Source organism: Palaemon carinicauda, chromosome 29, assembly GCF_036898095.1.
Source record: "Palaemon carinicauda isolate YSFRI2023 chromosome 29, ASM3689809v2, whole genome shotgun sequence".
NCBI classification, from domain to species: domain Eukaryota; kingdom Metazoa; phylum Arthropoda; class Malacostraca; order Decapoda; family Palaemonidae; genus Palaemon; species Palaemon carinicauda.
The window spans coordinates 75,930,818-75,958,317 of record NC_090753.1 but is presented as its reverse complement, the minus strand read 5'-3'; the positions used below and the strand labels follow the sequence as shown (position 1 = coordinate 75,958,317).

The window sequence follows — 27,500 nt, the reverse complement described above, 5'->3', positions numbered from 1 at the left end:
CTCCTTTCTCAATTGTAATTTTCTCACTATCTCTATGTAGTTTTAGGATTCCTGTACTTCCTGTATAGATATCTTCAAGAGTTCTAACATAAGATTCAACAGTTTCTTGTCTTCAAAGGGCTTTTATCAGTGTTGAAGTTCTAACAGAATCAAAAGCTTTCCCATTGTCTATAAATGCCATGCATAGGGGGTTACCATAGTTTCTTGATTTTTCTATTACAGTAGCTGGTTCATCGCATGCATATGTTCAGTTGTTGAATACTAACTCCTAAAATCTGTCTGCTTTTTTGGTTGATTAAAATTTTAGGGGTGTTTCTATTCGGCCTAAGACAATCTTTGTAAATATCTAATATATTACGGAGAGTAAACTTATCGGACATTAATTTCACAGAATTTTTAGTGGATTCCATTTTCTGAATTAGTATAATGATAAATGTCTTCTTGTAGACAGCTTGTGTAAAGTTCTGCGAGTTTTACTACCATGAACATATGCTCCATTATGTACATGTGTTAGAGAGAGTTCCAGCTGTGCTGATTATCACCCAAATTCCATAACTCACAAATTAATGTTCTTGACCAAATACTTTTTATATTATATACACATACGTGTAGATTTTAAGTCACTGATGCTGTGAATTATTTCATGGCATTTGATGAAAGGGACAGTGCAGTCTTGGATGTTTTGGAACCACCCTTTGCCCGGCCATGCATTTGGGAGACCGTCTGAAAGAACATTTATACTAGATTGTATTTCAGAATAATTGGTGAATGGCATTTTAATCATTGCCTTCACTTGGAAAATATGCATTGATACTAATTTACCTTTGTGGTTTAAAGAGAGAGAGAGAGAGAGAGAGAGAGAGAGAGAGAGAGAGAGAGAGAGAGAGAGAGAGAGAGAGAGAGAGAGAGAGAGAGAGTGTGTGTCTGGTATGGTTTGTATAAGTTCATCTACAGTACAGTACGTATTTTTTAACCTGGTAAGTTTACTAATGTAAGTACTGTATTTGCTTTTAATTTATCACCAACATTTGATTAAAAATGAAAACTAATTGATGTACTCTATACAGTTTGTTAAGAGCAGTCTGATGGTAGGAGAAATGCTTACCGATTAAAAAAGTTCAATGTAAAGCAAGTCTTTTTTTATATGAACATGACTTATGAACTTATGTAAGACCCATTTGTGCTATTGTATACAGTATATTAATATTTTAGCTCCTTTAAAAAGTATTTTATGCCAAAATTGTTGTAGGAATTCTTTTATCACACGTATGATAGCTCAATTGTTGTAGGAATTCTCTTATCACACGTATGATAGCTCAATTTTGTTAGTAAAACCAGACAAATTTAAACGATGCAGATTAAGAGGTGGAAATTTTTTCAACTTTCAAAGATTGTTTTAAAACGAATCTCATTCATTTGTAAGGGATTAAAATCCCCTCCTAAACCAGAGGTAAATGTACGGCGGGCAGACAATGCTACCAATTTTGTGCTGTGAGTGACAATCACTATTGCGGATGACGTCATAAACGAGGAAACGACTGGCAAAGCATCGAAGTGCCCGTGCCCGATGTAGAGGCATTGGATGGGCACTTGACTAGGGACCATGTTGCCTGAATCTGCCATCTGCCTGGCGTCTGGTCCAAATCACATGTTCGCCTGTCTGTGCTGATAGCCTGTCTTGAACAGTTTCATCTGGTAATGCTGATTCAAAGCGAGAGAATTAAGGGCAAATCTGAGTACCCACCCTAAATTTGCCCCCTCGTGTGAAAGAGGCTTTATCGTACATGTTCCTCCCATTTGGAAGGCATGGCGCCTGCAATCCAAGTTTTAGGAATGTTATCACTAGATTTGCATCCACTCGATTACAAATTAAAGCCCAGACTAGCTTACGACATGGACATTGACCCAAGTTTACATATCTTTGTTCAAATCTCAAATACTGTGTCTAAGTTTTTCAGGATATTTCAGTTGCTTCATATATTTCATTCTATTGATTGTGGTACTTACAGTATAGTAGTAATTGAAATTTTTAAGAATTTCTCAAATCCCCTCATCTTTTGAATAAATTTTCTATTCCTCTGTTCTTTCTGTATCAGTACCATTTCCTTGACCAAAATCTTCTCTCCCACATATCTACACACATACACATACAGACAAAGCCTGTAAAGGTCTTATAGAATCTTAAGATGTATGTACAGTATTTACTATGTGAGCTGAAAACAGACTAGTTTTTTCTCCCATTATTCAACATAATCAAATGGTCAGAAGAACAGGTATGTTGTCATTTGCAATGCTGGGCTTTCACATTTTGCAATTTCTCCCATAGAATTTGGGTTATATAGGCTGGCACTGAGACTCCAAAGGTTATTCAGTGTGCCATAGTGCAACCGAGGGAAAACTGTAGTTTTTCTATTTAGTAAAAGTTAAAAGATTGGACAGCAAGATGAAAGAAAGGATGAACAAACAGAGCTAACATAGGCCAAAATGTGGGTTTGAAGGGACCCTGGAAAGAACCTGAAGTGCATTGAGTGAGGTGAGCTGACAAAACTAACTCCATAAGTGAAAGTGGTTGAATCAAGTCATTCTTCGAGAAATAAATTCTTTAGCCAAAGGTGATTATATTGTTGCTGTAACACGTACATTTTTATGATGAAAATTATTATATCATCTTAAGATAGTTATTTTCACTAAGGGCTAATTCAATTGAAGTGTACAAATGTACAGATCTGACACTTAGTTCTTCCATATTCTTTTCGATGATCAAATATCCTCTACACTTTAATAAATGTAGAGAAACTACATGATTTATAGGAAATTTTCTTGTTCCTTGCATTTTTCAAAATGTGATTATTTTTTCTATGCCTACGGTATTATTTCTATACAGTGATACCTCTGGATACGAAAGTTTCTGCTTACGAAAAATTCAGGATGCGAAAAGTGATTCGAAGATTTTTATGCCCCAGGATACGGATAAAATTTCAGGATACGAAAACCTTACGAGATCCCAACTCTTCGCCGAGAGTAATTTTAAAAAGCGCGCGCCGCCTGACTTTGAAATTGGGTAGACTCACTTACAGCCTCCCGCTCACCCATTGGTTATCTCCCTACTCAGACGCTAGCTGACGCCATAAGATCCTGCTTTCCTATTGGTCGGCAACTATCCCAGCTTGCCTACGCACGGGCATTCATCTCTCTCTCTCTCTTTTCGTTCCGACCGCGGTATCGTTAACAGACATTGTGTGCTTTCGCTTGTTTGACTTAGTGTTAATATACAGTACATTCGTACGCCACGTGTTATCGTTAATAAACATTCGTTACTGTGCACTGTACTGTATTAGTGTTTACTATACATAGACTGTATATAACGTTACGTAGTGTATTATATTACGTATTACTGTAGCCACGAGTCCCAAGAATGTTGCCGAAGGAAAGAAGAAGACGATGATGCTCTCGATGGAGACGAAACTTGAAATCGTTAAAAAGTACGAGTCTGGCATGCGTTTAAGTGCGATCGCCAAGGAGTATAGCCGGAATCCGTCTACGATAGGCACCATCCTGAAGCAGAAGGCGGCCATCAAAGCAGCAACACCTTTTAAGGGCGTCACTATTTTCTCCAACAAGTGAACGCACGTGCATGACGAGATGGAGAGGCTGCTTCTTGTGTGGATCAAGGACAAAGAGATCTCAGGAGACACCATCACTGAGACTACAATTTGCCAGAAGGCCTCCGCCATTTTCGGTGATCTCGTGCGTGCTCAGGCCGAAGAAGGAGCAGGAGAAGGAACATCCCAGCAGGAACCCCCAGAGTTCAAGGCTTCTCGTGGGTGGTTCGAGAAGTTCAAGAAAAGGACTGGCATCCATTCAGTGGTACGGCATGGGGAGGCAGCCAGCTCGGACACGAAGGCCGCCAAAGCCTTTGTTAAAACGTTCGACGAGTTGACTCTGCAGGAAGGCTATAGTTCGCAGCAAGTTTTCAATTGCGACGAAACTGGGCTTTTCTGGAAGAAAATGCCTCGTCGGACGTTCATCACGGCGGAGAAGAGGCTACCCGGACATAAGCCTATGAAGGACAGGCTTACCCTTGCTTTTTGTGCAAACGCCAGTGGGGACTGCAAGATAAAGCCCCTGCTGGTGTACCATTCAGAAAATCCCCGAGCCTTCAAAGCCCACAAAGTCATTAAGGAGAACCTTCCCGTGATGTGGAAGGCGAATGCAAAAGCCTGGGTAACGAGGCAACTGTTCATTGATTGGGTGAATGTCTGCTTCGGTCCGAATGTCCGAAAATATTTGGAAGAAAAGCGCCTCCCTATGAAATGTCTGCTGGTGTTGGACAATGCTCCAGCTCACCCTCCTGGCCTCGAGGAATATCTTCTGTCCGAGTATTCCTTCATAAAGGTCCTGTATCTACCGCCTAACACCACCCCTCTCCTCCAGCCCATGGACCAGCAAGTTATTTCTAATTTTAAAAAATTGTACACGAAGCATCTCTTCAAGAGATGTTTCCAAGTCACAGAGAGTACAAACCTCACTCTGCGTGAATTTTGGAAAGATCACTTCAACATCGTGATATGCCTCAAACTCATCGATCTCGCTTGGCAGGAAGTTTCGAGGCGTACCCTAAACTCATCTTGGAGGAAGCTGTGGCCTGATGCTGTCTCTGCACGAGACTTCGAGGGGTTCGGGAAGCCTGGAGGAGAAGCCGAGATCGTTGACGATCCTGAACCAATTCAGCAGTCTGAGGTGGCTGACATCGTACATCTTGGTACGTCCATGGGGCTGGAAGTTAGCGCGGAAGATATAGATGAACTTATCGAGGAGCACCACGAGGAGTTGACGACGGACGACTTGAAGGAGTTGGAGACGATGCAAGTGAGTGATGTTCAAGAGCAGTTCTCTAGCGGTGATGAGGAGGATGTTGCACCTTTGAAAACTGCAGACATCAAGGAAATTCTTGCATGTTTCCATAAAATGGCAGACTACGTCGAAAAGGAACATCCAGAAAAAGTTTATACCAACCGTGCGCTTCAACACTGCAATGACGTTTGCCTAACGCATTTTAGAAATGTGTTGAAAAGTAGGCAGAAACAAGCTTCAATGGATAGTTTCTTATTAAAGAGGCCAGCGGTATTAGTAGGCCAAGACGAAGGTGAAAGTGAAGAAAAGAAACAGAAAAGAGGAAGGGATGAAGAATTAGAAGGTGAAAGTAAGGAAAAGAAACAGAAAAAAGAAAGTGATGAAGAAGTAGAAGAGATTTAGAAAAAAAGAAAAACGTAAAGTTATAAAAATGCAAAAAAAAAAAAAATTCAATTTTAAGTTTTATGTTACCGTTAAGTGTTACAGTAATTTTTTCTTTCATTTTATAGTTTTCCATACGTAATGTTAAGTGTTAATTATTTCTGCCATTTTTTTATTTCGTAAAGTTTAAGTGTTAATGTGTTAAGTGTGTAAATTACTGTACGTAGTCTGTCACTTGTTACGTTTTCTGCCTTATGCCATCCTCCTCTGCCGCGACTTCGCTATCGGACATCGTCTCAATCAAAAGGTAAGTTTCAACTTTTTTGTTACACTAATTAACTGTAACCTTTTTTTCAGAGTGTACAGGTATCAATCCTTAATTTAGGTGTACGTACAGGTAACAATACACCTTCACTGATCTAAATGCTTTACGTACATACAGTACCGTAACTTTTATACAGTAGTAAAGAAAACGGACCGTTTTCTTTGGGCTTGGGGGGGATAACTTGGCTATAACTACATTATTGAATAATCTCATAGTGGTTTCTGGAATGGATTAGGCTGTTTTTAACGGTTGTGTTAATTATTGAATGATAGAAATGGCTGCATTGCATGTTTATTACTACAGTTTAGCGTGTTTATGAAAGAAAAGGTGACTTTTTATAAGGCTTGGAACGGATTAGGCTATTTACATGTAAAACGCGATTCAGGATACAAAAATATCAGGATACGAAACCGCATCCTGAACGGATTAATTTTGTATCCTGAGGCATCACTGTATTTCAAATTTTAAAACAACTGTAAAAAAACATGATGCTATAATAAGTTTTTTCTCTTGGCATTGATTTGTTTTTCTAGTACAGTCAACAGGTTTATCCCCATCAAGCCATCTTAATCCATCACTGTTTTGTGCTATCTTGGTCCAATCCTCTGTCATATGTTTAGGGTGTCCAGTGCAATGTGGACTCAGGGCTGCTGTAATCCCCTGGATCTGTCTGCTAACATTCTTCCCTCCACTGTTATGAATGTTGCCCTCTCTTCCTCCATGAAAGCTGCACATCTGATCTTCACTTTCTTTGGGATTTTGTTTGGTGTGGAATTCGCATTTACTGTTGCATCTCTGAGTCCATTGTTGTGATACTTTCTCTTGGTTCTTACAGGTCGCAGGCAAGATTCAGCAACTTTTCTTGGTGTTCTTTGATAAAGTCGGTTTCTATTCTGTGTTCTTAGTTGGACATTACGATAAACAGTATTTGGTTGCAAAGTTTTGGCTTAGGAATAAAATGGGTATACCTTACATTGCAATGAACGCCACATTACTACACAAGTAAGCTTCAATTACCCAAATGAAGCTCCATTGCATCTTGGAACATTAATCAAAATAATAGGGCCTTCCTTGCTCAATAGGTTGGGAATGTGTTTAAAGATTTAAAAGCTGCTCATGAACAGCAGAGGCAAGGGACAGTGACATTGCCCTATCAAGCAGGACAATGCCCTAGAGTCTGATCATATACATATGATTAGTGCCCAAGCCACTCTCTACCCAAGCTAGGACCAAGGAGGGCTAAGTGATGGCTGCTGATGATTCAGTAGATAGACCTATAGACTCGCCAAAAACCAAGCATCCTTAGCTCACAAGGATGGTGAGGTTGCAAACACTAAAGTTTGAGTGGGACTCGAACCCCAGTCTGGTGATCACCAGCCAGGGACGTTACCACATGGGCCACGACAAGTAAAGATTACAAATTTGTCTTAACAGAACCTCCTGAAGAAAGTGCAGTCAACTAAAAGGTCAATACATATCTCGTGATAACAACTGGTCTTCTAGACCTTTCCTAGGCAATAGCACCAAAGGGTTCTTCGTGATAACAACTGGTCTTCTAGACCTTTCCTAGGCAATAGCACCAAAGGGTTCTTCGTGATAACAACTGGTCTTCTAGACCTTTCCTACGCAATAGCACCAAAGGGTTCTTCGTGATAACAACTGGTCTTCTAGACCTTTCCTAGGCAATAGCACCAAAGGGTTCTTCGTGATAACAACTGTTCTTCTAGACCTTTCCTAGGCAATAGCACCAAAGGGTTCTTCGTGATAACAACTGGTCTTCTAGACCTTTCCTAGGCAATAGCACCAAAGGGTTCTTCGTGATAACAACTGGTCTTCTAGACCTTTCCTAGGCAATAGCACCAAAGGGTTCTTCGTGATAACAACTGGTCTTCTAGACCTTTCCTAGGCAATAGCACCAAAGGGTTCTTCGTGATAACAACTGGTCTTCTAGACCTTTCCTACGCAATAGCACCAAAGGGTTCTTCGTGATAACAACTGGTCTTCTAGACCTTTCCTAGGCAATAGCACCAAAGGGTTCTTCGTGATAACAACTGGTCTTCTAGACCTTTCCTACGCAATAGCACCAAAGGGTTCTTCGTGATAACAACTGTTCTTCTAGACCTTTCCTAGGCAATAGCACCAAAGGGTTCTTCGTGATAACAACTGGTCTTCTAGACCTTTCCTACGCAATAGCACCAAAGGGTTCTTCGTGATAACAACTGTTCTTCTAGACCTTTCCTAGGCAATAGCACCAAAGGGTTCTTCGTGATAACAACTGGTCTTCTAGACCTTTCCTAGGCAATAGCACCAAAGGGTTCTTCGTGATAACAACTGGTCTTCTAGACCTTTCCTAGGCAATAGCACCAAAGGGTTCTTCGTGATAACAACTGGTCTTCTAGACCTTTCCTAGGCAATAGCACCAAAGGGTTCTTCGTGATAACAACTGTTCTTCTAGACCTTTCCTAGGCAATAGCACCAAAGGGTTCTTCGTGATAACAACTGGTCTTCTAGACCTTTCCTAGGCAATAGCACAAAAGGGTTTTGCATTATGGCTGCTTGTTTGGAAGAAGGACAATAATAGCAGTAGTGGCTTGATTAGATATTGGGGAGATGCACACATCATGAAAAATGATGCACAATGGAGCTGTTACTGAAATTTTTTTTTTTTTTTACCTTTCTCATTAACGAGGTTAAGTATCGTCCTACAGATGGACAGCCTTCAATGCAATCTTCTGTGTTTTTCTCCTCATTTCTCAAAAGATTTAACTTTCTAGTAATCCTAATTTAGTTTGTGTCATATTTCATTTATTTTCTTAACACCTGAAGTTTCAATAGAAATTGGTTCTGACTTTCATTGTACAAAATTTTGACACATCTTTATATGGTGCACTTTTTATTTCCACTTTTCTAAAATTAAAAAACGAGAACTTTCAAACTATATGGCAAATTGCTGCAAACATAAATGGATGTTCTTCCTTAGAACACATTATTAGAATAACTTTCAAGAAAAGGATAATAAAAACTGCCAGTTAAAAAACTACTGTGTTATCACAAAAATGCCTATCTAATGATACATCTTTTTTTACATTTTATCCCTGAAGAAAATAACTTTATACAGCTAAATACATCTATGGAATTGTAAATACAGTAACTTTCTAAATTCTAAATTAGTTCATTTAAGCCATTTAATAAAAACATTACTATTTGGCAGTTTTATAAGATAACATAAGACTATTTCAAGCACTGTAAGTATATATCAAATAAAAATAAATCATATCTACTCATAAAAATACTGTATAATCACACCAGAAACCAAGAATGTATTTTTCATTTTAAGGTAAATTAACATACACGACCATTTATATCAAGTTTCTATTCCCATCGATTTCCGTCACTTCCGTGTTCAAAGAACCCTGCTGACAAAGACAAAGAAAAACCTAAATAGTTACCTTATAGAAAAACACCTTAAATTAACTGTCTTCTGATTCCTTCATCTTAACGAGAGATGTATTCTTGGCAACGTTGTCTCCAGGCTTGAAAAGAATTTTCTCCACAACACCATCTTTAGCTGCCTTTATAACATACTGAAAAGAAAAAGATATATGGTTTCATAAATTTACACTTCTGAGATATTCAACTTTATTTTGGTGAGATTTTAAGAAATCTACTCTTTTTTTTCTGGGTAGAGTATGCCTTACGCAACACAACGCAGACAGTAGGATAAGTTCTTGGCAGTACGGAAGGTCAACAATTTACAAACATTCAGATACAGACACAAATCCAACTCAAAATAACAAAGACAAGACAAAGAAATGCAGGAGTATGGCTGGTGTATCTCGAGTAGAAAGAGTTAGGAACGAAGTAGTGAGGGTGAGAATGGGTGTAAGAAATGAGTTAGCAGCTAGAGTGGATATGAATGTGTTGAGGTGGTTTGGCCATGTTGAGAGAATGGAAAATGGCTGTCTGCTAAAGAAGGTGATGAATGCAAGAGTTGGTGGGAGAAGTACAAGAGGAAGGCCAAGGTTTGGGTGGATGGATGGAGTGAAGGAAGCTCTGGGTGATAGGAGGATAGATGTGAGAGAGGCAAGAGAGCGTGCTAGAAATAGGAATGAATGGCGAGCGATTGTGACGCAGTTCCGGTAGGTCCTGCTGCTTCCTCCGGTGCCTTGGATGACCGCGGAGGTAGAAGCAGTAGGGGATTCAGTGTTATGAAGCTTCATCTGTGGTGGATAACGGGGGAGGGTGGGCTGTGGCACCCTTAGCAGTACCAGCCAAACTCGGTTGAGTCCCTTGTCAGGCTGGGAGGAACGTAGAGAGGAGAGGTCCCCTTTTCTGTTTCATTTGTTTGATGTCGGCTACCCCCCAAAATTGGGGGAAGTGCCTTGGTATATGTATGAATGTATCTAATACAGTAAGCAAAATGACATTTGTAATAACCTGATATCTATTTCATATGACATCCAACTATTTGTGTACTTCTGTATCTGGAAATCATAAGCAAGGGATTCAGGTAAGGTTAAGACTACCCTAGGCCAAAATTTAACAAAATTCGATTAACAAACAGCTACCTGAAACCACTTAGGTTTGTAAGTTGAGGACCCTCTGTATACTCTTATTCCCAGCTGTATTACTTTCTGTCTTTTATCATTCACCTATTCCTATTGATCTCTTCTCTTTCAAGCAACTCTCTTCATTTCAACTGCCTCCAATTTTTCTGCATTAAAGAAGAAATGCTTAAAGAGAACCACACAAGTCCAATAATGAGTCTTATCAAACTGCTTCATAATTATAAAAATGCTGAAGTAATATAGTACTGTAATATAATACCATCTAAAGATTATCCTCACTTAAAATACTTAACCAGAATTAATGAGGGGTTTTATTAAAACGAGCGAAAAATGACAAATTCGAAGATAATTTGTATTTTTCCTAACCATACAAACCTTAGCTATTTACAGAGGGTTACCTTTTAGCGCAGCTGAAATGGCGAGCCATTAGAATCTAACGAGGTTGTATTACCCCAGCGCTAGTTAGCGGGGGGGTAGGGGAGTGGTAGCTAGCTACCCCTCCCCCCCCCCTCACACACAGATGAATGCTCACTTTCACTTAGAGGTAGGACTTGTCTTGGGGGACAGGGCTGGCGGGCAAATATGTGTAAATAGCTAAGGTTTGTATGGTTAGGAAAAATACAAATTATCTTCGAATTTGTCATTTGTTCCGTAACCGAAATACAAACCACGCTATTTACAGAGGGTGACTTACCCCTTAGGTAGGGTGGAAAGTCCCCAGCCATACTGGCTTTGGCTTTACCCGGGGACTCAGAATCCGAGTGAGTCGCACTCGAGAAAAGGAGTCCCTGCACCTCACAAGTTCCTTGCTCCGCAAGGAACCATGTGGCCTACGTAAGCTTGTGTGTGAAGGAAGAAGTGTGACCCATCCTAGGCAGTTGACATGGAGTTCCAGAAGGAACTCTGGGTTAGGACGTTCCCAATACCACCTCGTCAGGGTATGGGGGACGCGACAGTATTGACTCAATACTCGGAACACAAGGAAGCATGGTTTACCTGCAGAGGTTCGAGGTCAGCTATGCAGAGACCAGGATGCTGCTTCCCCGTAGAGGGGATGATGAAGAAAGAAATAAGAGCCAGACATACTTCTTTCGTTCATGCAGACTAAAACCTGATAACAATGCCCTCAACCTTCTGCTACCTGTCCAAAAAGGAGCCTGAGGTTAGACCAGCTGTTGTGTAGCCACCACAGAGCGATAGAAAACGTATCGAGACTCCTGTGGGTCACGCCCTGCAGGAAGCGGGCTGCGAAGGTCATTAGACGCTTCCAGACTCCAGCTTGTAGCACCTGCGTCACAGAGTAGTATTACTCGAAGGCGAGGGACGTTGCGATGTATCCAACATCGTGCTGTAGGGCGACGAGCCGGGGGAGGGTCTGGAGACAGGTCGAGATGAATGTCCTTGAGTCCGGGCTGAAGAGGTATACTGGTGACTCTCCCCCGTGTCCTCCTTGTGCTCCCAAATCGGCTGCAACTGAAGACAAACTGCAGCTGTTCCCAGCGCTAACCTCTCGATTCCTTTACTGGCAAGAAAGAGAAGGTCTTGGGACATCAGATACAGAATGGAGACTCGAAATCTTGAATGAATTGGACCGAAGGGCCGGGACCCCCAGATTCTGAGTCTAGCCAACAACTCAGGAGCGAACCTGAATGTTGCCTTCCCCTCTTCCTTAGAAAGGGGGGAGTCGTAAGAGACCAAGAAGATTGCTTACACACTGGCCGTGGCCAGAGTGAGCAGGAGACCCAAGGCGGAATACAATCCGAAGCCTGTCGTAAAGGGTCTTGAGAAGATTTCTTAAAGGACCAAAAGTCCGAGCCATGCTCCAAGTTGGAGGTTTTCCTCCGACTAGGGCAGAGACGATCGTAGCTTCGCATGAGCGAGGATAGATCCAGCGGGCAGGAAAAAGTTATTCCTTTAAGCCTGAAGGTCAGGGAAAGGCTGAGCGACAGGCTTCATTGCCGAGAGCGGAAAGGAGTTTTCTCCCGCCGAAAGGCAATAAGACCGTTATTGCTGGAGAAGAGGCCTCAAGGGAAGAGGTATATCTCCCACGGCACCAACCACCTTAGACTCTTCACTTTGCCTGGAAGACCCCTGTGGATGACTATCGCAGATGACGCGACCTCCGTACCGCGACTGTAGCGGGTTGTCTCTTCTTGAGGAGGAGGCGTAGTGTCTCCAGGCATGAAGCCGAAGCGACGCCCCGGTTCGGGAGAGATGTCGCAGTGTGGTTGCTTGAGTAGTCTGCGCCGTGGGAAAAGCTCTCCCGGGAGTTCCGTCAGGGGAAGCAGAGGGTCCAGAAACCGTTCTGCGCATAGTCCCAGTGGAGCTCTCCCATTGAAAGGTTGACAGACAACCTGGTCTTGTTGAGACCCATTGTCCACAGACAAAAAGGAGGGAAGACGCAGGCGTCAAAGTTGTCCCACCATCACCGGAATGCATCTTGCCAGAGTCTCGGGGTCTGAGACTGGGGGGAAGAACAGCGGAAGCTTGAGGTTCCAAGCTGTCGCGATCAGGTCCCCCAGACCAGTACTTGCTGGTTACCCAAGGTCAAAGACCCCCAGCTACACTCTCTCTACGAGGCTCTGCTCAGATAGTCGGAGAGAACATTCCCCTGCCTGGAATGAGAGAGCCGATGGTGGTATTGAGAGAATCTCAATCATCCCGGTATCTCTACTGCAAGATGTGAAGGTGTGAAAATGCGTCCCCTGCTGGTTAGAATACGCCAGAATCATGAAGTCGACGCGCACGGGGCGACTCGGCAGGAGCTGTAGGATCTGTAGAGGGGCCAGACTAAGGCCCCTAAGCCTGCCTGAATGATGGAGAGGTATCCTTCAGGTCTTGACCATAGGCCTGGACCGGAACATGCCCCCCCCCCCTTCCTTTGACGAGTCCGAGAACAGCATCAAGAATGTGGGGAAAGGACAAGAATATCCACTACCAAAGGTCAACACCCATTGCAGGTCTAATAGTTCTGCTGGTCCCATAGGGGCCAGGAAGTCTGGTTAAACATTGCCTGAAGCCACCGGAACTTGGACCGCCCCACATGGAACTTATCCTGAGGCGACCGTTCGGACTATAGACGGGTCAATGAGGAAAGGAGAACTAGGAAACGTTCCAAGGTAGGGCTGAAAGCTTTGCTTGACTGAGAACAGGTACTGCGACTCTCCTCAGTCTTGCCACAGTCAACTGAAAGGAAGGCTCGGAGGATGTGGTAACAGAATCTGGCGTCCCCAGGTGGTCACCCATCCAAGTACCGACCAGAAGCGACGTTGCTTAACCTCGCTGGACGGACGAGAAGCGGGGTTTCCAACGTGGTAAGGCCGTTGACTCAATATCATGGCCAGATACTCCAGATGTTGAGGCAGAGGAAGAGAATGCTCCAAGGAAAATACCATGAGCCCACACTCATGGTAAGCATCCGGAAGCTTGTCCCGGCGCTGAAGAAGGTCGAACCCGAGCCTACCGGAGTTGACCAGCCCTCCAAACAGCAGAGGAGGCGGAAGCCTGCACCTGAGCGGCCAAGAGGAAGGCAGAGAGAGTTCTCTGGGGAAACAAACCTGCTATGCCACAGCGGGATAGCCACACTGCATCATAAGCAGGAATACTTGCAGTCTAGGCTGAATTCGACGAGCTCCCTGGAAGAGGGATGGGATGGAATGGAAACTGAAAGTACCCGTCCTTCCGATCCAGGGTTTAAGGAGTCCTGTCGCCTCGTTACCAGTCTGATCGATTCTGCTGGTCTACGCTGGCCGAAGTTTGTTCGACAAACTTGATCAGGGCTGAGAGGTCGACTACGGACATCCCCTCCCAGATCCTTCCTTACAAGAAAGGATCGACTGAAGAGGCCGGGGGTGAAGCCGTCGATGATCCTAAGGAAGACCTTCGCCTAAGGTATGGATCATTCTGCCCAACCGGGCAACTCTTGCTGACGCTATGGCATAGAGGTTCAGAGACACTGAATTCGCTGACAGAGACGGCAGGCGCGATATCCTTGGCTGATCACAGAGATTGTGCAGGAATGGGCATCGGGAAGCTGTCATTCGGATGAGTAACCTTAAGCATCCTCCCAGCGAAAAACCTGCAATCCTAGAGTTCGTGAACTCTGCCGCTCCTTTTAGGACTATGCCCCCCCGGGGGAGCCTCCCGTGCCATCTGTTCCTGACAGGAGGAAACTGCAATTGGACACCTTGTCCCAGTTGTCGTAGCCGATAACTTAGGCTGACGTGGTTGAAAGAAAAGGGCGCTGGAGCCCTGCAGAGTCTGGAAGAAAGCGCCTTGGAGGAGTGAAAACGGAAGTCGACTTCCTCCGCACAGCCGCTGTCTAAGTCTCTGTCCTTGGGCACAAACAAACTCTTCTCAAGGATGGAAGGGTGTCCGAGGTCGTCGACCTCCACAGATGAGACACCCGAAGGAAGCCCTCAGTCAGCGCGTCCAGATGGTACAACATCGAGCTTGTCAGCAAGTTAGATACTTACCGACGAAAGGCCAAGGTGCCTGAGCTCGAGAGGAGGAAAGTACCCATGATCTTCCTGTAGCTTCCTTGAACCAAACCTCGGGCCGTAACCGAGGAGGGAAAGGACCTGGTAAGCTCCCAGAGGAAGGGGTAAGCAGTCACCCCTTGTCCGATGGAGAAATCTCGAACGGAAAGCCCCCCCCCCCCAAAAATTCTTCCAGGGAATGACGGGGAAGGGATAACCCAGGTTCAGGAAAGAGGAGTGTTGCTCAGATCTCCCTTAAGTTTCTCCTATTCTTGCAAGTGCCATGCTCTGCGTTTACGGGGTGAGGCCGTGTTCTGGAAATACGCTCCAGAAGAACTCGCCAGGCTGGCCATGCTGCGAAAACCCCATTGGAAATCGTGGTCGCAATCGCCCTGGAGCTCGCGCGACGGTAATTCAACGATTTACGCGTGGGCGAACGTGGAAGCGCCCATGCGCGGTAACGCAGGAACGCAAACGAAGGTGAGCGAAGGAGCGCAGAAGGAGGGCGAGCGTGGTAGGAAGGGCGAGAGCTGGTGGTCGGCGAGCGATAACCCATAGACGAGCAATGGATACTGCAAGAAATAAGCCGACGTTTGTGCGAAGAAACACTGTAGGTTCGAGCGACGGAACACCGTCGGTTCGCGCGATGGCGTGCGACGGAACACCGTCGGTTCGCGCGACGGAACACCGTCCGTCCGCGCGATGGAAAACCGTTGGTTCGCGCGCGGGCGAACATTGGAGAGCATGGGCGCGGACGTGCATGAGCGCAGACGTGCAGGCACGTGGGCGTGTGGGCGCGCAGGCAAATGATCGCGCGGGCGCACAGGCAAGCGGTCGCGCTGGCGCGCAGGCGAACGGTCGCGCGGGCGCGCAGGCGACCGGTCGCGCGGGCGAGCGGTCGCGTGGGCAGGTGAATGAGCGCGAGTCCGAGGCGGCGAACGCAAGCGTTTGCGCGATGGCGAGGAAACGCGCTGCCGCGTGGGCGAGGAAGACCGCTGGCGATATGGATCAACAGGCGATCGGTGGTGAGCTGGTGAGCGCTAACGTGCAGGTTGGCGATGGCGCGTTGTGGCATGCCGACGCGATGGCGAGCAGCATGCGCAAGTGAGCGATCGTGCGATGGTGATCAGCATTCGCAGGGTCGCGCGATGGTGATCAGTATGCCAGGGTCGCGCGATGGCGATCAGCATCCGCAGGTGGGCGATCGCGCGATGGCGAGCAGCATCCGCAGTTGAGGGTCTCGCGATGGCGAGCAGCATCCGCAGGTAGGCGATCGCGCGATGGTGATCAGCATGCGCAGGGTCGCGCGATGGTGATCAGCATGCGCAGGGTCGCGCGATGGCGATCAGCATCCGCAGGTGGGCGGTCGCGCGATGGCGATCAGCATCCGCAGGTGTGCGGTCGCGCGATGGCGATCAGCATCCGCAGTTGAGGGTCGCGCGATGGCGAGCAGCAACCGCAGTTGAGGGTCGCGCGATGGCGAGCAGCATCCGCAGTTGAGGGTAGCGCGATGGCGAGCAGCATCCGCAGTTGAGGGTCGCGCGATGGCGAGCAGCATCCGCAGGTAGGCGATCGCGCGATGGTGAGCAGCATGCGCAGGTGAGCTAGTAGCTGGCGAACCATGTTCCTTCAGAAGTGTTGCAGAACGTTGGCGTGCCGGCTGTAACACACGCGGGCGATCCGGAGATCGCCGAGAGACAGGTGATCGCTGGCGAGCTGATGATCGCTGACGAGCAGACCTGAACCGAAGTTCTAGATCGCGAGGGCGAACGTGGGCGCACAGGGCACGTAACAGGAACCAACAAGAACAGCAGGGATGATCATCATGAGAGCGCTGACGAACAGGAGAGCGCTGATGAGCAGGAGAGCGCCTGTGCGCTAACACTGAGCAGGAGCAGGAGAGAACACAGCAGAAGGGCGCGCAGGGGAACCCTGACACGCAAGGGAAGAACCCCCGTGGGAGGCAACCCTTTGCCCCGAAGGGATCGTTGTCCGCCGGGAGACTGATGTCCGTCGGAAGACCGTTGTCTGTCCGCCGGGAGACTGATGTCCGTCGGAAGACCGTTGTCCGTCGGGAAGACCGTTGCCCGTCGGAAGACGAGATCAGACTGCTGTCCATCTGCACCAAGGCGGAAGATCAAGAAAAAGGAGTTGTAGGCTGCAAACGGAGATTCAAAAAGGCGCCTCTAGCACCCTTATAGGGAGATGAGAGGCCCTTACGACGAGGCGGACGGTGGGCCTTACGGCGAGGGAGGCCAACAGCAACAGCAACAGAAGAATCCTCCGAAGAGGAGTCTCTATGAGTGTACTCTCTCGCGAACGAAAGAGAAACACTTCGTAGAAGAGACTGGTCAGCCAGTGACCTAAAAGGATCAATCCTCCGAAGAGGAGCTCCTGCAGTTGCCCAGCCCCTTGAGTGAAACTGCAGGTGTGATCGCTCAGCACCAAGAGCATAGTCGCACGAAAAAAAGGCAAGAGAAGAAACCCCCAAAAGGGGAAAAACTCAAGCCTGGACAGGAAAAAACTTCCCTCGGAAGGAAAGTTACCCGCCCAAGGAGGCAAGCCTCCTGAGAGTTCAAAAATGAACTGGAGAGCTGTCCGTCGTCACGGGAGTACTTCCAGTAGAAGGAGACACGCCCCTGACGAAAATACAAGGGGGGAGGCAGCAACAGCCGAATCTCCAGGACTCAACAAGACAGCTCACACCGTTGCCATATTACAGAAACGAACTAGATCGGTAACTGTAAAAAAATAAAACAAATAACATTAGTACACATTCATTCCCCCGGGAAGGCTCCGAAGAGGAATCCCAAGGGAAAGGAAACAAGAATTACACAACAGGCACGTGCCCTCACAACCACTTACACTCACGGAAGGAGAGCTGTAACCAAAACAGAATTATAACAATTATAATTATGTAACTATGTAATTATGTAATTTAAAAATGAATGAACACTAAAGAAAGAACGAAAACCACGAAAGGAATCGTTCTACAAGCTGAAAAAAAACAACTACAATTAGATTCATAAACTAATTGAGACAAACGTACGGCGTAGCAACCCCCCCACACGGAAAGGAAGCTACAAGGGCATAGTAACACGTAGTAAAAGGGTGAACGACCTCAAGAGAGAGAGAGAAAGACCGGAGTCAAACTCGATCGCCACCCATAAAATTACGCCGTGGAGGCCTAACTGCCGAGGACACCACGTAGAAATCGTACACTACACACACAAATCTGAAAAGGAAACTTACTGATTTCTATACTCAAATATATATACAAACATGAAAACATGTTTACATATATATTGAGTAAAAGAAAAGTAAGTGATTAAGTAAAGACAAAACAAACAATGGCTGCCAGAGAGGACCAAGACAGAGACGTCTGTCACAGTCCGAGCCAAAAGTGAAAGTGAGCATTCATCTGTGTGTGAGGGGGGGAGGGGTAGCTAGCTACCACTCCCCTACCCCCCCCCGCTAACTAGCGCGGGGGTAATACACCCTCGTTAAATTCTAATGGCTCGCCATTTCAGCTGCGCTAAAAGGTAACCCTCTGTAAATAGCGTGGTTTGTATTTCGGTTACGGAACAAAAAGGGATTTTGACGAAGGAAAAATCTATTTCTGGGCAAGGGACCTGTGTCGCCCAGTGAAATGCTCCGTAAAGCACCATTTCTAAGGTATAAATACTGCCAAAATACCAGAGAAAAAGTTGCATGGAATGCCAGGAATAAACCCAGCTCGCTCACTCTAAAAGTGTGTCGGTATAGTAACTGGGGCGTGTTAGAACCCCTACCAGAGGTCCCTTACCAATTAGTCCTCTCCTTCCTCAATATCCCCCGATATTAAGAGGTGCCGTTCTACACCCAACTACTGCCCTCTACTAAAAAGGTATAACCTCCAAAAATAAAGGAGCTGTTTCCAGCAATCCAATTGGCAGAACTAACTCTTTTTCCTCATGGGACACAGGAAAAAAGAGAAGCTAACTAATCCTTTGTGTTCAGTGGCTCACTCAATAACTGTCCTTTGATCGTCATATCATGAATTACTCTTTGAACAGGCAATAACTAAAATCATTCAATGCTCTGACAAATCTATCTCATTGTTTCATAATAGCTTCCAATCATCCTACATCCACTTAATTATACTAAAATCACAATATTGTAACTATATGCAAAAAAAATTTTCCACACTGTCCATCTGGACATGTGAATTTTAGTCATCTGTAGTCCATTTTTGCTCATTCCTGTCATGATACAACAATATTCCATAGCTCACTAAAGAGAACACTAACTACTGTATAGCCTTCCATAATTGCTTTACTTTACCATCATTTTTTAAATCAATCTTTGATTCTAAGTTGTGCAAGTCACCATCATGTCACTTAAAAAAGGTCACTGAATCCATTTGAAACTGCACAACATGAACTCTAAATTCAGTCTCTTCATCTCCTATGCTTGCTTGATATACAGTACTGTAACTCTCATGAGTATCATACAACAAGAAGCTTAATTTCTTACAAATATTGTTAGACAGTACTCAAATTTCTTATATTTATCATTCATTAAATATCACAAATTTTTAAGTAATTTGTATTTTTCCTAACATACTTACCTAGAAGTACCTTCTTAGGAGTTACTGGTAACTCTACCTAACCGACCAGCTTTTTGTATAGTTTACCTCCCTCTTTCCTTTTTTCTACGGGGTCAACCTCAGGCAGTGTGATACGTGCCCTGAGGCGACCCGGGGTCGGGCAGCGCACTCATTAAATCTATAAATTACACCTATTACTCACCTCCATTTTCATGGCAATCATGACAACCAAGGGATCCCCTGCCGAGACAGACTGTCCGGGACTGACGAAAATCTTCTCAATCACCCCGGGCATTGGAGCCACTGCACCACCTGTGGCACCTAATGCACTTCCTATCTCTTCCTCAAACTTTGGTCTGGGAAGAGACATTCTCCAACCACCAGTCTTCAGCATGTATAAAGAAAAAGAACATATCAATCACAGTATTCTGAATTATTATATTAAATAAATGAATACATAAGTGGGAAGAATAAATAAAAGGATTTCAAAGATGATGCATGTGTTCCTGGTATAAACACCACTGACAGGGTTGACTAAGGAAGAAACAAGAGGTTTGGAAAATGTAATCAGAAGTGCAGTGAAATAATTTCCACAGAATTAGGGTTTAATGAAAACATACAAGACTACCGTATTTTGAAGAGAAAAAAGTTTACGCTGATGTGTAAGACTGGCATTACTTTACACTGAAAGTATCTAAAATAAAATATTTAACGTTTAATGTTGAGTTCATGAAGAATCATTTAAAATCAATAGGAACGAAGAATCATTTAAAATCAATAGGAACTTAGTACGTTACTTCCTCAACAAAAGAATAGTGTTTATCTTTGAGCATGCAATTTACAATAACCATACTGAATTTTCTAATAACAATATTGTGAAGGGTACTGAAACACTTTCTTACCGCTGTGAAGAGGTGTACATCCCTATTATCGACAACTATTCGTGACGAAGACACAGCTCCATCAACAGAACTTGTCAAAGTGCAATTGTTATTTTCCCTGACTAGAGAACCACTCACATCAAAGGTTCTACCACCAACAGTCATACGGTACTTTCCCGACCCTAAATAATCCACCACGATATCTTCACCTATAATAAAGGAAAGTCGAAAATTAGTCAGAGAAGGATATCCTATACACGTAATCAAATTACAGTAGAGTACTACATATATTAAAAACTTAAAATAATATATTAACCCTTTTACCCCCAAAGGACGTACTGGTACGTTTCACAAAAGCCATCCCTTTACCCCCATGGACGTACTGGTACGTTCTTGCAAAAAAATGCTATAAAAATTATTTTTTTCATATTTTTGATAATTTTTTTTAGAAAATTCAGGCATTTTCCAAGAGAATGAGACCAACCTGACCTCTCTATGACAAAAATTAAGGCTGTTAGAGCAATTTAAAAAAAAATATATTGCAAAATGTGCTGGGAAAAAAATAACCCCCTGGGGGTTAAGGGTTGGAAATTTCCAAATAGCCTGGGGGTTAAAGAGTTAAGAATAGTGACATGAAACAGAAAAACCTTAAGCAACACGATAACACAAAAATCATTATAATCTATATGAGATGAGCATGAACTAAATGTTCACTAATTACCAGCAGTGAGTCTTTATAATCTCTTTATCATTCTAGAAACACTAAAGCAGGTCCACCACTTATTACCCTTTTCTCCGCAAATGATCTTCATGGTGCGAGAGAGAGTATGGTTGATTCTAGGAAGAGACTGGGGAGAAAATGGGGATGTAGGATCCAAGGAGAGAGCAGCGGCACGTACAGCTTCCTGTTCCTCACTCAGTATCAGAGCCAGTGCGGTCTGAAAACAAAGCATTGCAATATTGTACAAAGGTTTCTATACCTAAATCCACACTAGTACATACATATACCAAGGCACTTCCCCCAATTTTGGGGGGGTAGCCGACATCAACAAATGAAACAAAAACAAAAAAGGGGACCTCTACTCTCTACGTTCCTCCAGCCTAACAAGGGACTCAACTGAGTTCAGCTGATACTGCTAGGGTGCCACAGCCCACCCTCCCCCGTTATCCACCACAGATGAAGCTTCATAATGCTGAATCCCCTACTGCTGCTACCTCCGCGGTCATCTAAGGCATCGGAGGAAGCAGCAGGACTAGTAACTGAACTAAGTAATTTTGTATGATTAATATTGGGTTAGGATTACCTTCAAGTTTTTACTTCTTTCATGGTTACATTTCTTTAAAATAATTTTCAACAGTAGTTATATCTTCAGGCATTTCATAATCATCTCATCTCCAAGTTTGCAATCAGCCCACTGTTAGCTACAATGAATCACGACTTCAGCACACATGCAGAACAGTGGCTTGATCAAACACTTGAAAAAAAACACAATTAATTATTCAATGCATGACCTGCCACAAGAGAGAAATGCCTCTCACTTACATGGCCTAATTGAGGTAGAACTGAAATTTCTTTTGCATGTTTCTTTCACTTCTTTTGCATGTTTCTTTCATAACAATTCAACCAAAAATGACCAACCTGGCAGAACAATTCCGGAGAAGGATTGCGTTGTGGAAATAGTGTGTCGTAGTGGTCGGGGATGAAATCGGTGCTTACATCACCAGCAACAAAGTTAGGATGTGTAGCAAGACTCATTAAAAAGTTCACATTGGTGTTAAGACCAATGATCTGAAAAAGAAAAGAAAAATGATTCAATCCATACAGGGAGCATTATGAATGCAAGACAAACTTCAGTATCGAATTGCTTTGTAATCATATAAGTAATTTGTCTACACTAATGAATCAAAGCTCTCAACCCTCACTGGAAAGGATTAAATTGTTCCAAAAAATAATGCCAAAACTTACATTGTACTCGGCTAAAGAGGTAACCAAAATATTAAGAGCAGAGGCTCTGTCATGACCCCAAACAACTAATTTTGCTATCATTGGATCATAATGCACAGAAACTTCGTCGCCTTCCCGCACCCCTGAAAGATAAAGAGAAATAGTACAGTGAAAATTTCAATCTCATTCAATATATAAAGAATCATGATTTCCTTCTCATGTACTGAACCATTATATGCTCATGAAATATATGCCACTATGAAACACATTTAGACAAAATTAATTATGTATAGAAAATAAATGAAATACTCTAAAAAAAAAAACTTCTATTAATTTGGAAATTAAGGTATAAACATATTTTAAGGCCCATGAATGAATAGTTATCAAGGTTGCCAGGCATCTGACCTAATTCCTGAGTCTTCATTTAATGGAGTCATGTACTATATACTGTAAATTGAAACAAGCATGAAATAAAAAGAAATGGCACATTTCATTCAAACAAAAGTTAGTAAAAATACTACTGTATACTGAAATAGACAAAAATATCCAGCAGATTTGATGTTTTACTATGGAATAAAATAACAACACCAATGATTCACTTCCCAAGAATTATAAGGTTTTTAAAGAACTTCAAAGAACTTGATCAACTCAGAAAAAAGAGATTGATCCTACCTGTTTCAATTCTTATGTGTTGTTTGGCTTCAGGTGTGGCCAAATGATTCAAAGGTCCAGCTCCCGGAAGGAAGCCGCCATCTGGGTCCTCGGCATAGATTCTGGCTTCAAAACTGTGACCTGAGAGCTTGATATCATCTTGCAATAATGGTAATCTCTCTCCTGCAGCAACCTAGAATGTTATTTTCATTAGTAAAATAAATTTTTGAATATACTTACCCGGTGATCATGTAGCTGCAGCTCTGCTGCCCGACAGAAAAAACCTACGGGCGGGATACGCCAGCGATCGCTATACAGGTGGGGGTGTACAACAACAGCGCCATCTGTCGAGTAGGTACTCAGGTACTTCTTGTCAACAAAGAACCATTTTTCTCCTCGGTCCACTGGGTCTCTATGGGGAGGAAGGGTGGGTCCTTTAATTCATGATCACCGGGTAAGTATATTCAAAAATTTATTTTACTAATGAAAATAACATTTTTCAATATTAATCTTACCCGGTGATCATGTAGCTGATTCACACCCAGGGGGGTGGGTGGAGACCAGCATACATGTTAACAATAGAAGCTAAGTATCCCGTATTTCATTTTAGCAGTTATTCAAAATTACAAACATAAAATTAATAAGTACCTGGTAAGGAAGTCGACATGAACCATTACTCTGCCTTTTTAAGTACGTCTTCCTTACTGAGCCTCGCGATCCTCTTAGGATGCTGAGCGACTCCTAGGTGCTGAAGTATGAAGGGCTGCAACCCATACTAAAGGACCTCATCACAACCTCTAATCTAGGCGCTTCTCAAGAAAGAATTTGACCACCCGCCAAATCAACCAGGATGCGAAAGGCTTCTTAGCCTTCCGGACAACCCGAAAACAACAATAAAAAGCATTTCAAGAGAAAGATTAAAAAAGGTTATGGGATTATGGGAATGTAGTGGTTGAGCCCTCACCTACTACTGCACTCGCTGCTACGAATGGTCCCAGGGTGTAGCAGTTCTCGTAAAGAGACTGGACATCTTTAAGGTAAAATGCTGCGAACACTGACTTGCTTCTCCAATAGGTTGCATCCATTACACTCTGCAGAGATCTGTTTTGTTTGAAGGCCACTGAAGTAGCGACAGCTCTAACTTCATGTGTCCTTACCTTCAGCAAAGCATGGTCCTCCTCATTCAGATGAGAATGGGCTTCTCTAATCAAAAGTCTGATGTAAAAAGAAACTGCGTTCTTCGACATCGGTAAAGCAGGTTTCTTAATAGAACACCATAAAGCTTCTGATTGTCCTCGTAATGGCTTCGTCCGTCTTAAATAGTACTTAAGAGCTCTTACTGGGCATAGTACTCTCTCTTGTTCGTTTCCAACTAAACTGGACAGACTTGGAATCTCGAACGATTTGGGCCAAGGACGAGAAGGGAGTTCGTTTTTAGCTAAAAAACCAAGCTGTAAAGAACATGTAGCCGTTTCAGATGTAAATCCTATGTTCCTGCTGAAGGCGTGTATCTCACTGACTCTTTTAGCTGTTGCTAAGCAAACGAGGAAAAGAGTCTTCAAAGTGAGATCTTTAAAAGAGGCTGATTGAAGCGGTTCGAACCTTGCTGACATCAGGAACCTTAAGACCACGTCTAAGTTCCAACCTGGTGTGGCTAACCGACGCTCCTTTGAGGTCTCAAAAGACTTAAGGAGGTCCTGTAGATCTTTGTTGTTGGAAAGATCTAAGCCTCTGTGGCGGAAGACTGCTGCCAACATGCTTCTGTAACCTTTGATCGTAGGAGCTGATAGGGATCTTACCTTCCTTAGGTGTAAAAGGAAGTCAGCTATCTGCGTTACAGAGGTACTAGTTGAGGATACTGAATTCGCCTTGCACCAGCTTCGGAAGACTTCCCATTTTGACTGGTAGACCTTGAGAGTGGATGTCCTCCTTGCTCTGGCAATCGCTCTGGCTGCCTCCTTCGAAAAGCCTCTAGCTCTTGAGAGTCTTTCGATAGTCTGAAGGCAGTCAGACGAAGAGCGTGGAGGCTTGGGTGTACCTTCTTTACGTGCGGCTGACGCAGAAGGTCCACTCTTAGAGGAAGAGTCCTGGGAACGTCTACTAGCCATTGCAGTACCTCGGTGAACCATTCTCTCGCGGGCCAGAGGGGAGCAACCAACGTCAACCTTGTCCCTTCGTGAGAGGCGAACTTCTGCAGTACCTTGTTGACAATCTTGAACGGGGGGAACGCATAAAGGTCTAGATGGGACCAATCCAGAAGAAAGGCATCTACGTGAACTGCTGCTGGGTCCGGAATCGGTGAGCAATAATTTGGGAGCCTCTTGGTCATCGAGGTAGCGAACAGATCTATGGTGGGCTGACCCCACAGGGTCCATAGTTTGTTGCAAACATTCTTGTAAAGGGTCCATTCTGTAGGGATGATCTGACCCTTCCGGCTGAGGCGGTCTGCCATGACATTCATGTCGCCTTGAATGAACCTCGTTACAAGCGATATGTTTCGATCTCTTGACCAGGTGAGGAGGTCCCTTGCGATCTCGAACAACGTCATCGAATGAGTCCCTCCTTGCTTGGAGATGTACGCCAAGGCTGTAGTGTTGTCGGAGTTCACCTCCACCACCTTGCCTAAAAGGAGGGACTTGAAGCTTCTCAAGGCCAGATGAACTGCCAGTAGCTCCTTGCAGTTGATGTGTAGTGCTCTTTGATCCGGATTCCACGTGCCCGAGCATTCCCGACCGTCCAGTGTCGCACCCCAGCCCGTGTCCGATGCGTCCGAGAAGAGAAGGTGGTCGGGGGTCTGAACAGCCAGTGGTAGACCTTCCCTGAGAAGAATGTTGTTCTTCCACCAAGTCAGTGCAGACTTCATCTTCTCGGAGATAGGAACTGAGACCGCTTCTAGCGTCATGTCCTTTCTCCAGTGAGCAGCTAGGTGATACTGAAGGGGTCGGAGGTGGAGTCTCCCTAACGCGATGAACTGGTCCAGCGATGAAAGCGTCCCTATTAAACTCATCCACTGTCTGACTGAACATCGGTTCCTTTTCAGCATGCTCTAGATGCATTCTTGGGCTTGACTGATTCTGGGGGCCGACGGAAAAGCCCGAAAAGCTTGACTCTGAATCTCCATACCTAGATAGACTATAGTTTAGGATGGGACGAGTTGGGACTTTTCTATATTGACCAGGAGACCCAATTCCTTGGTCAGATCCATAGTCCATTTGAGATTCTCCAGACAGCGACGACTTGAGGCAGCTCTTAAAAGCCAGTCGTCCAAATAGAGGGAGGCTCTGATGTCTGCTAAATGTAGGAATTTGGCAATATTCCTCATCAGTTTGGTAAACACTAGAGGTGCCGTGCTTAGGCCAAAGCACAGGGCTTGGAACTGGTAAACCACCTTCCCAAAGACGAACCTTAGGTAAGGTTGGGAGTCTGGGTGGATGGGGACGTGAAAGTACGCGTCCTTTAGGTCTAACGAGACCATCCAGTCTTCCTTCCTGACCGATGCTAGCACTGACTTCGTCGTCTCCATGGTGAACGTCTGCTTGGTGACAAAGACATTTAGAGCACTGACGTCTAGCACCGGTCTCCACCCTCCTGTCTTCTTCGCTACTAAGAAGAGACGGTTGTAGAAGCCCGGGGATTGATGGTCCCGGACTATGACTACCGCTCCCTTTGTAGCAAGAGAGACACCTCTTGCTGTAAAGCTAGCCTCTTGTCCTCCTCTCTGTACCTGGGAGAGAGGTCGATGGGAGTTGTTGCTAGAGGGGGCTTGCGCAAGAATGGAATCCTGTACCCCTCTCTGAGTAACTTCACAGACTGTGCGTCTGCACCCCTGTTCTCCCAGGCTTGCCAGTAGTTCTTGAGCCTGGCTCCCACTGCTGTCTGGAGAAGATGGCAGTCAGACTCTGCCTTTTGAGGACTTGGAACCCTTCTTCTTTTTGCCACGTTGACTATCGGCACGGGTACCTCCTCTGCTGGAGGTTCTGCCACGAAAGGGCGGAATGAACCTAGACGCTGGTGTGTCCATCCTAGGTCTAGGCACGGAAGGTAAAGCTGTGACTTTACGTGCGGATGACGCCACCAGGTCATGGGTGTCTTTCTGGATCAACGAGGCGGCAATCCCCTTGATCAGCTCTTCAGGAAAGAGACACTTGGATAGCGGAGCAAACATCAGCTCTGACTTCTGACATGGTGTGACCCCTGCCGACAAGAAGGAGCAAAGGTGATCTCGCTTCTTAAGAACTCCAGACACGAAAGAAGCCGCAAGCTCGCCAGACCCATCCCGAATGGCTTTGTCCATGCAGGACATGATGAGCATAGCAGAGTCCTTATCCGAAGGGGAGGTCTTTCTGCTCAACGCTCCCAAACACCCGTCCAGGAAGTTGAAGATCTCAAAAGCACGGAAAACTCCCTTCAAAAAATGGTCCATGTCCGAAGAGGTCCAGCAAATCTTGGACCGTCTCATAGCCAGTCTGCGGGGAGAGTCTACCAGACTTGAGAAGTCGCCCTGGGCAGAGGCAGGAACTCCCAAGCCTAGAACCTCTCCTGTGGCATACCAAACGCTAGATCTGGAAGCAAGCTTGGCCGGGGGAAACAAGAAGGTTGTCTTCCCAAGTTGCTTCTTGGCCTGCAGCCACTCTCCCAGTACCCTTAAAGCTCTCTTGGATGAGCGAGCGAGTACGAGCTTCGTAAAGGCAGGAGCTGCTGACTGCATGCCTAAAGCGAACTCAGAGGGAGGCGAGCGTGGAGCTGCAGACACAAACTGCTCCGGATACAACTCCTTAAACAGGGCAAGGACTTTCCTAAAGTCTAAGGAGGGAGGCGTAGTCTTGGGT

The 27,500-nt window shown here is 44.8% G+C and overlaps 1 protein-coding gene across 1 annotated transcript in view; it reads right to left on the bottom strand.

Moving 5' to 3' along the window:
- Positions 1 to 8,589: 8,589 nt before the first annotated feature.
- Positions 8,590 to 27,500, bottom strand: part of Mccc1 (Methylcrotonoyl-CoA carboxylase 1) — a 74,069-nt gene continuing 55,158 nt past the window's right edge. The window contains exons 8-14 of the mRNA XM_068352790.1: positions 22,693 to 22,864; positions 22,042 to 22,163; positions 21,715 to 21,864; positions 20,863 to 21,013; positions 20,097 to 20,284; positions 19,397 to 19,579; positions 8,590 to 9,144 (exon numbers count right to left, since the gene is read on the bottom strand). Coding sequence (XP_068208891.1) covers positions 9,031 to 9,144; positions 19,397 to 19,579; positions 20,097 to 20,284; positions 20,863 to 21,013; positions 21,715 to 21,864; positions 22,042 to 22,163; positions 22,693 to 22,864 — 1,080 coding nt within the window. The 3' untranslated portion in view covers positions 8,590 to 9,030. The remainder of the gene's footprint in view (positions 9,145 to 19,396; positions 19,580 to 20,096; positions 20,285 to 20,862; positions 21,014 to 21,714; positions 21,865 to 22,041; positions 22,164 to 22,692; positions 22,865 to 27,500) is intronic.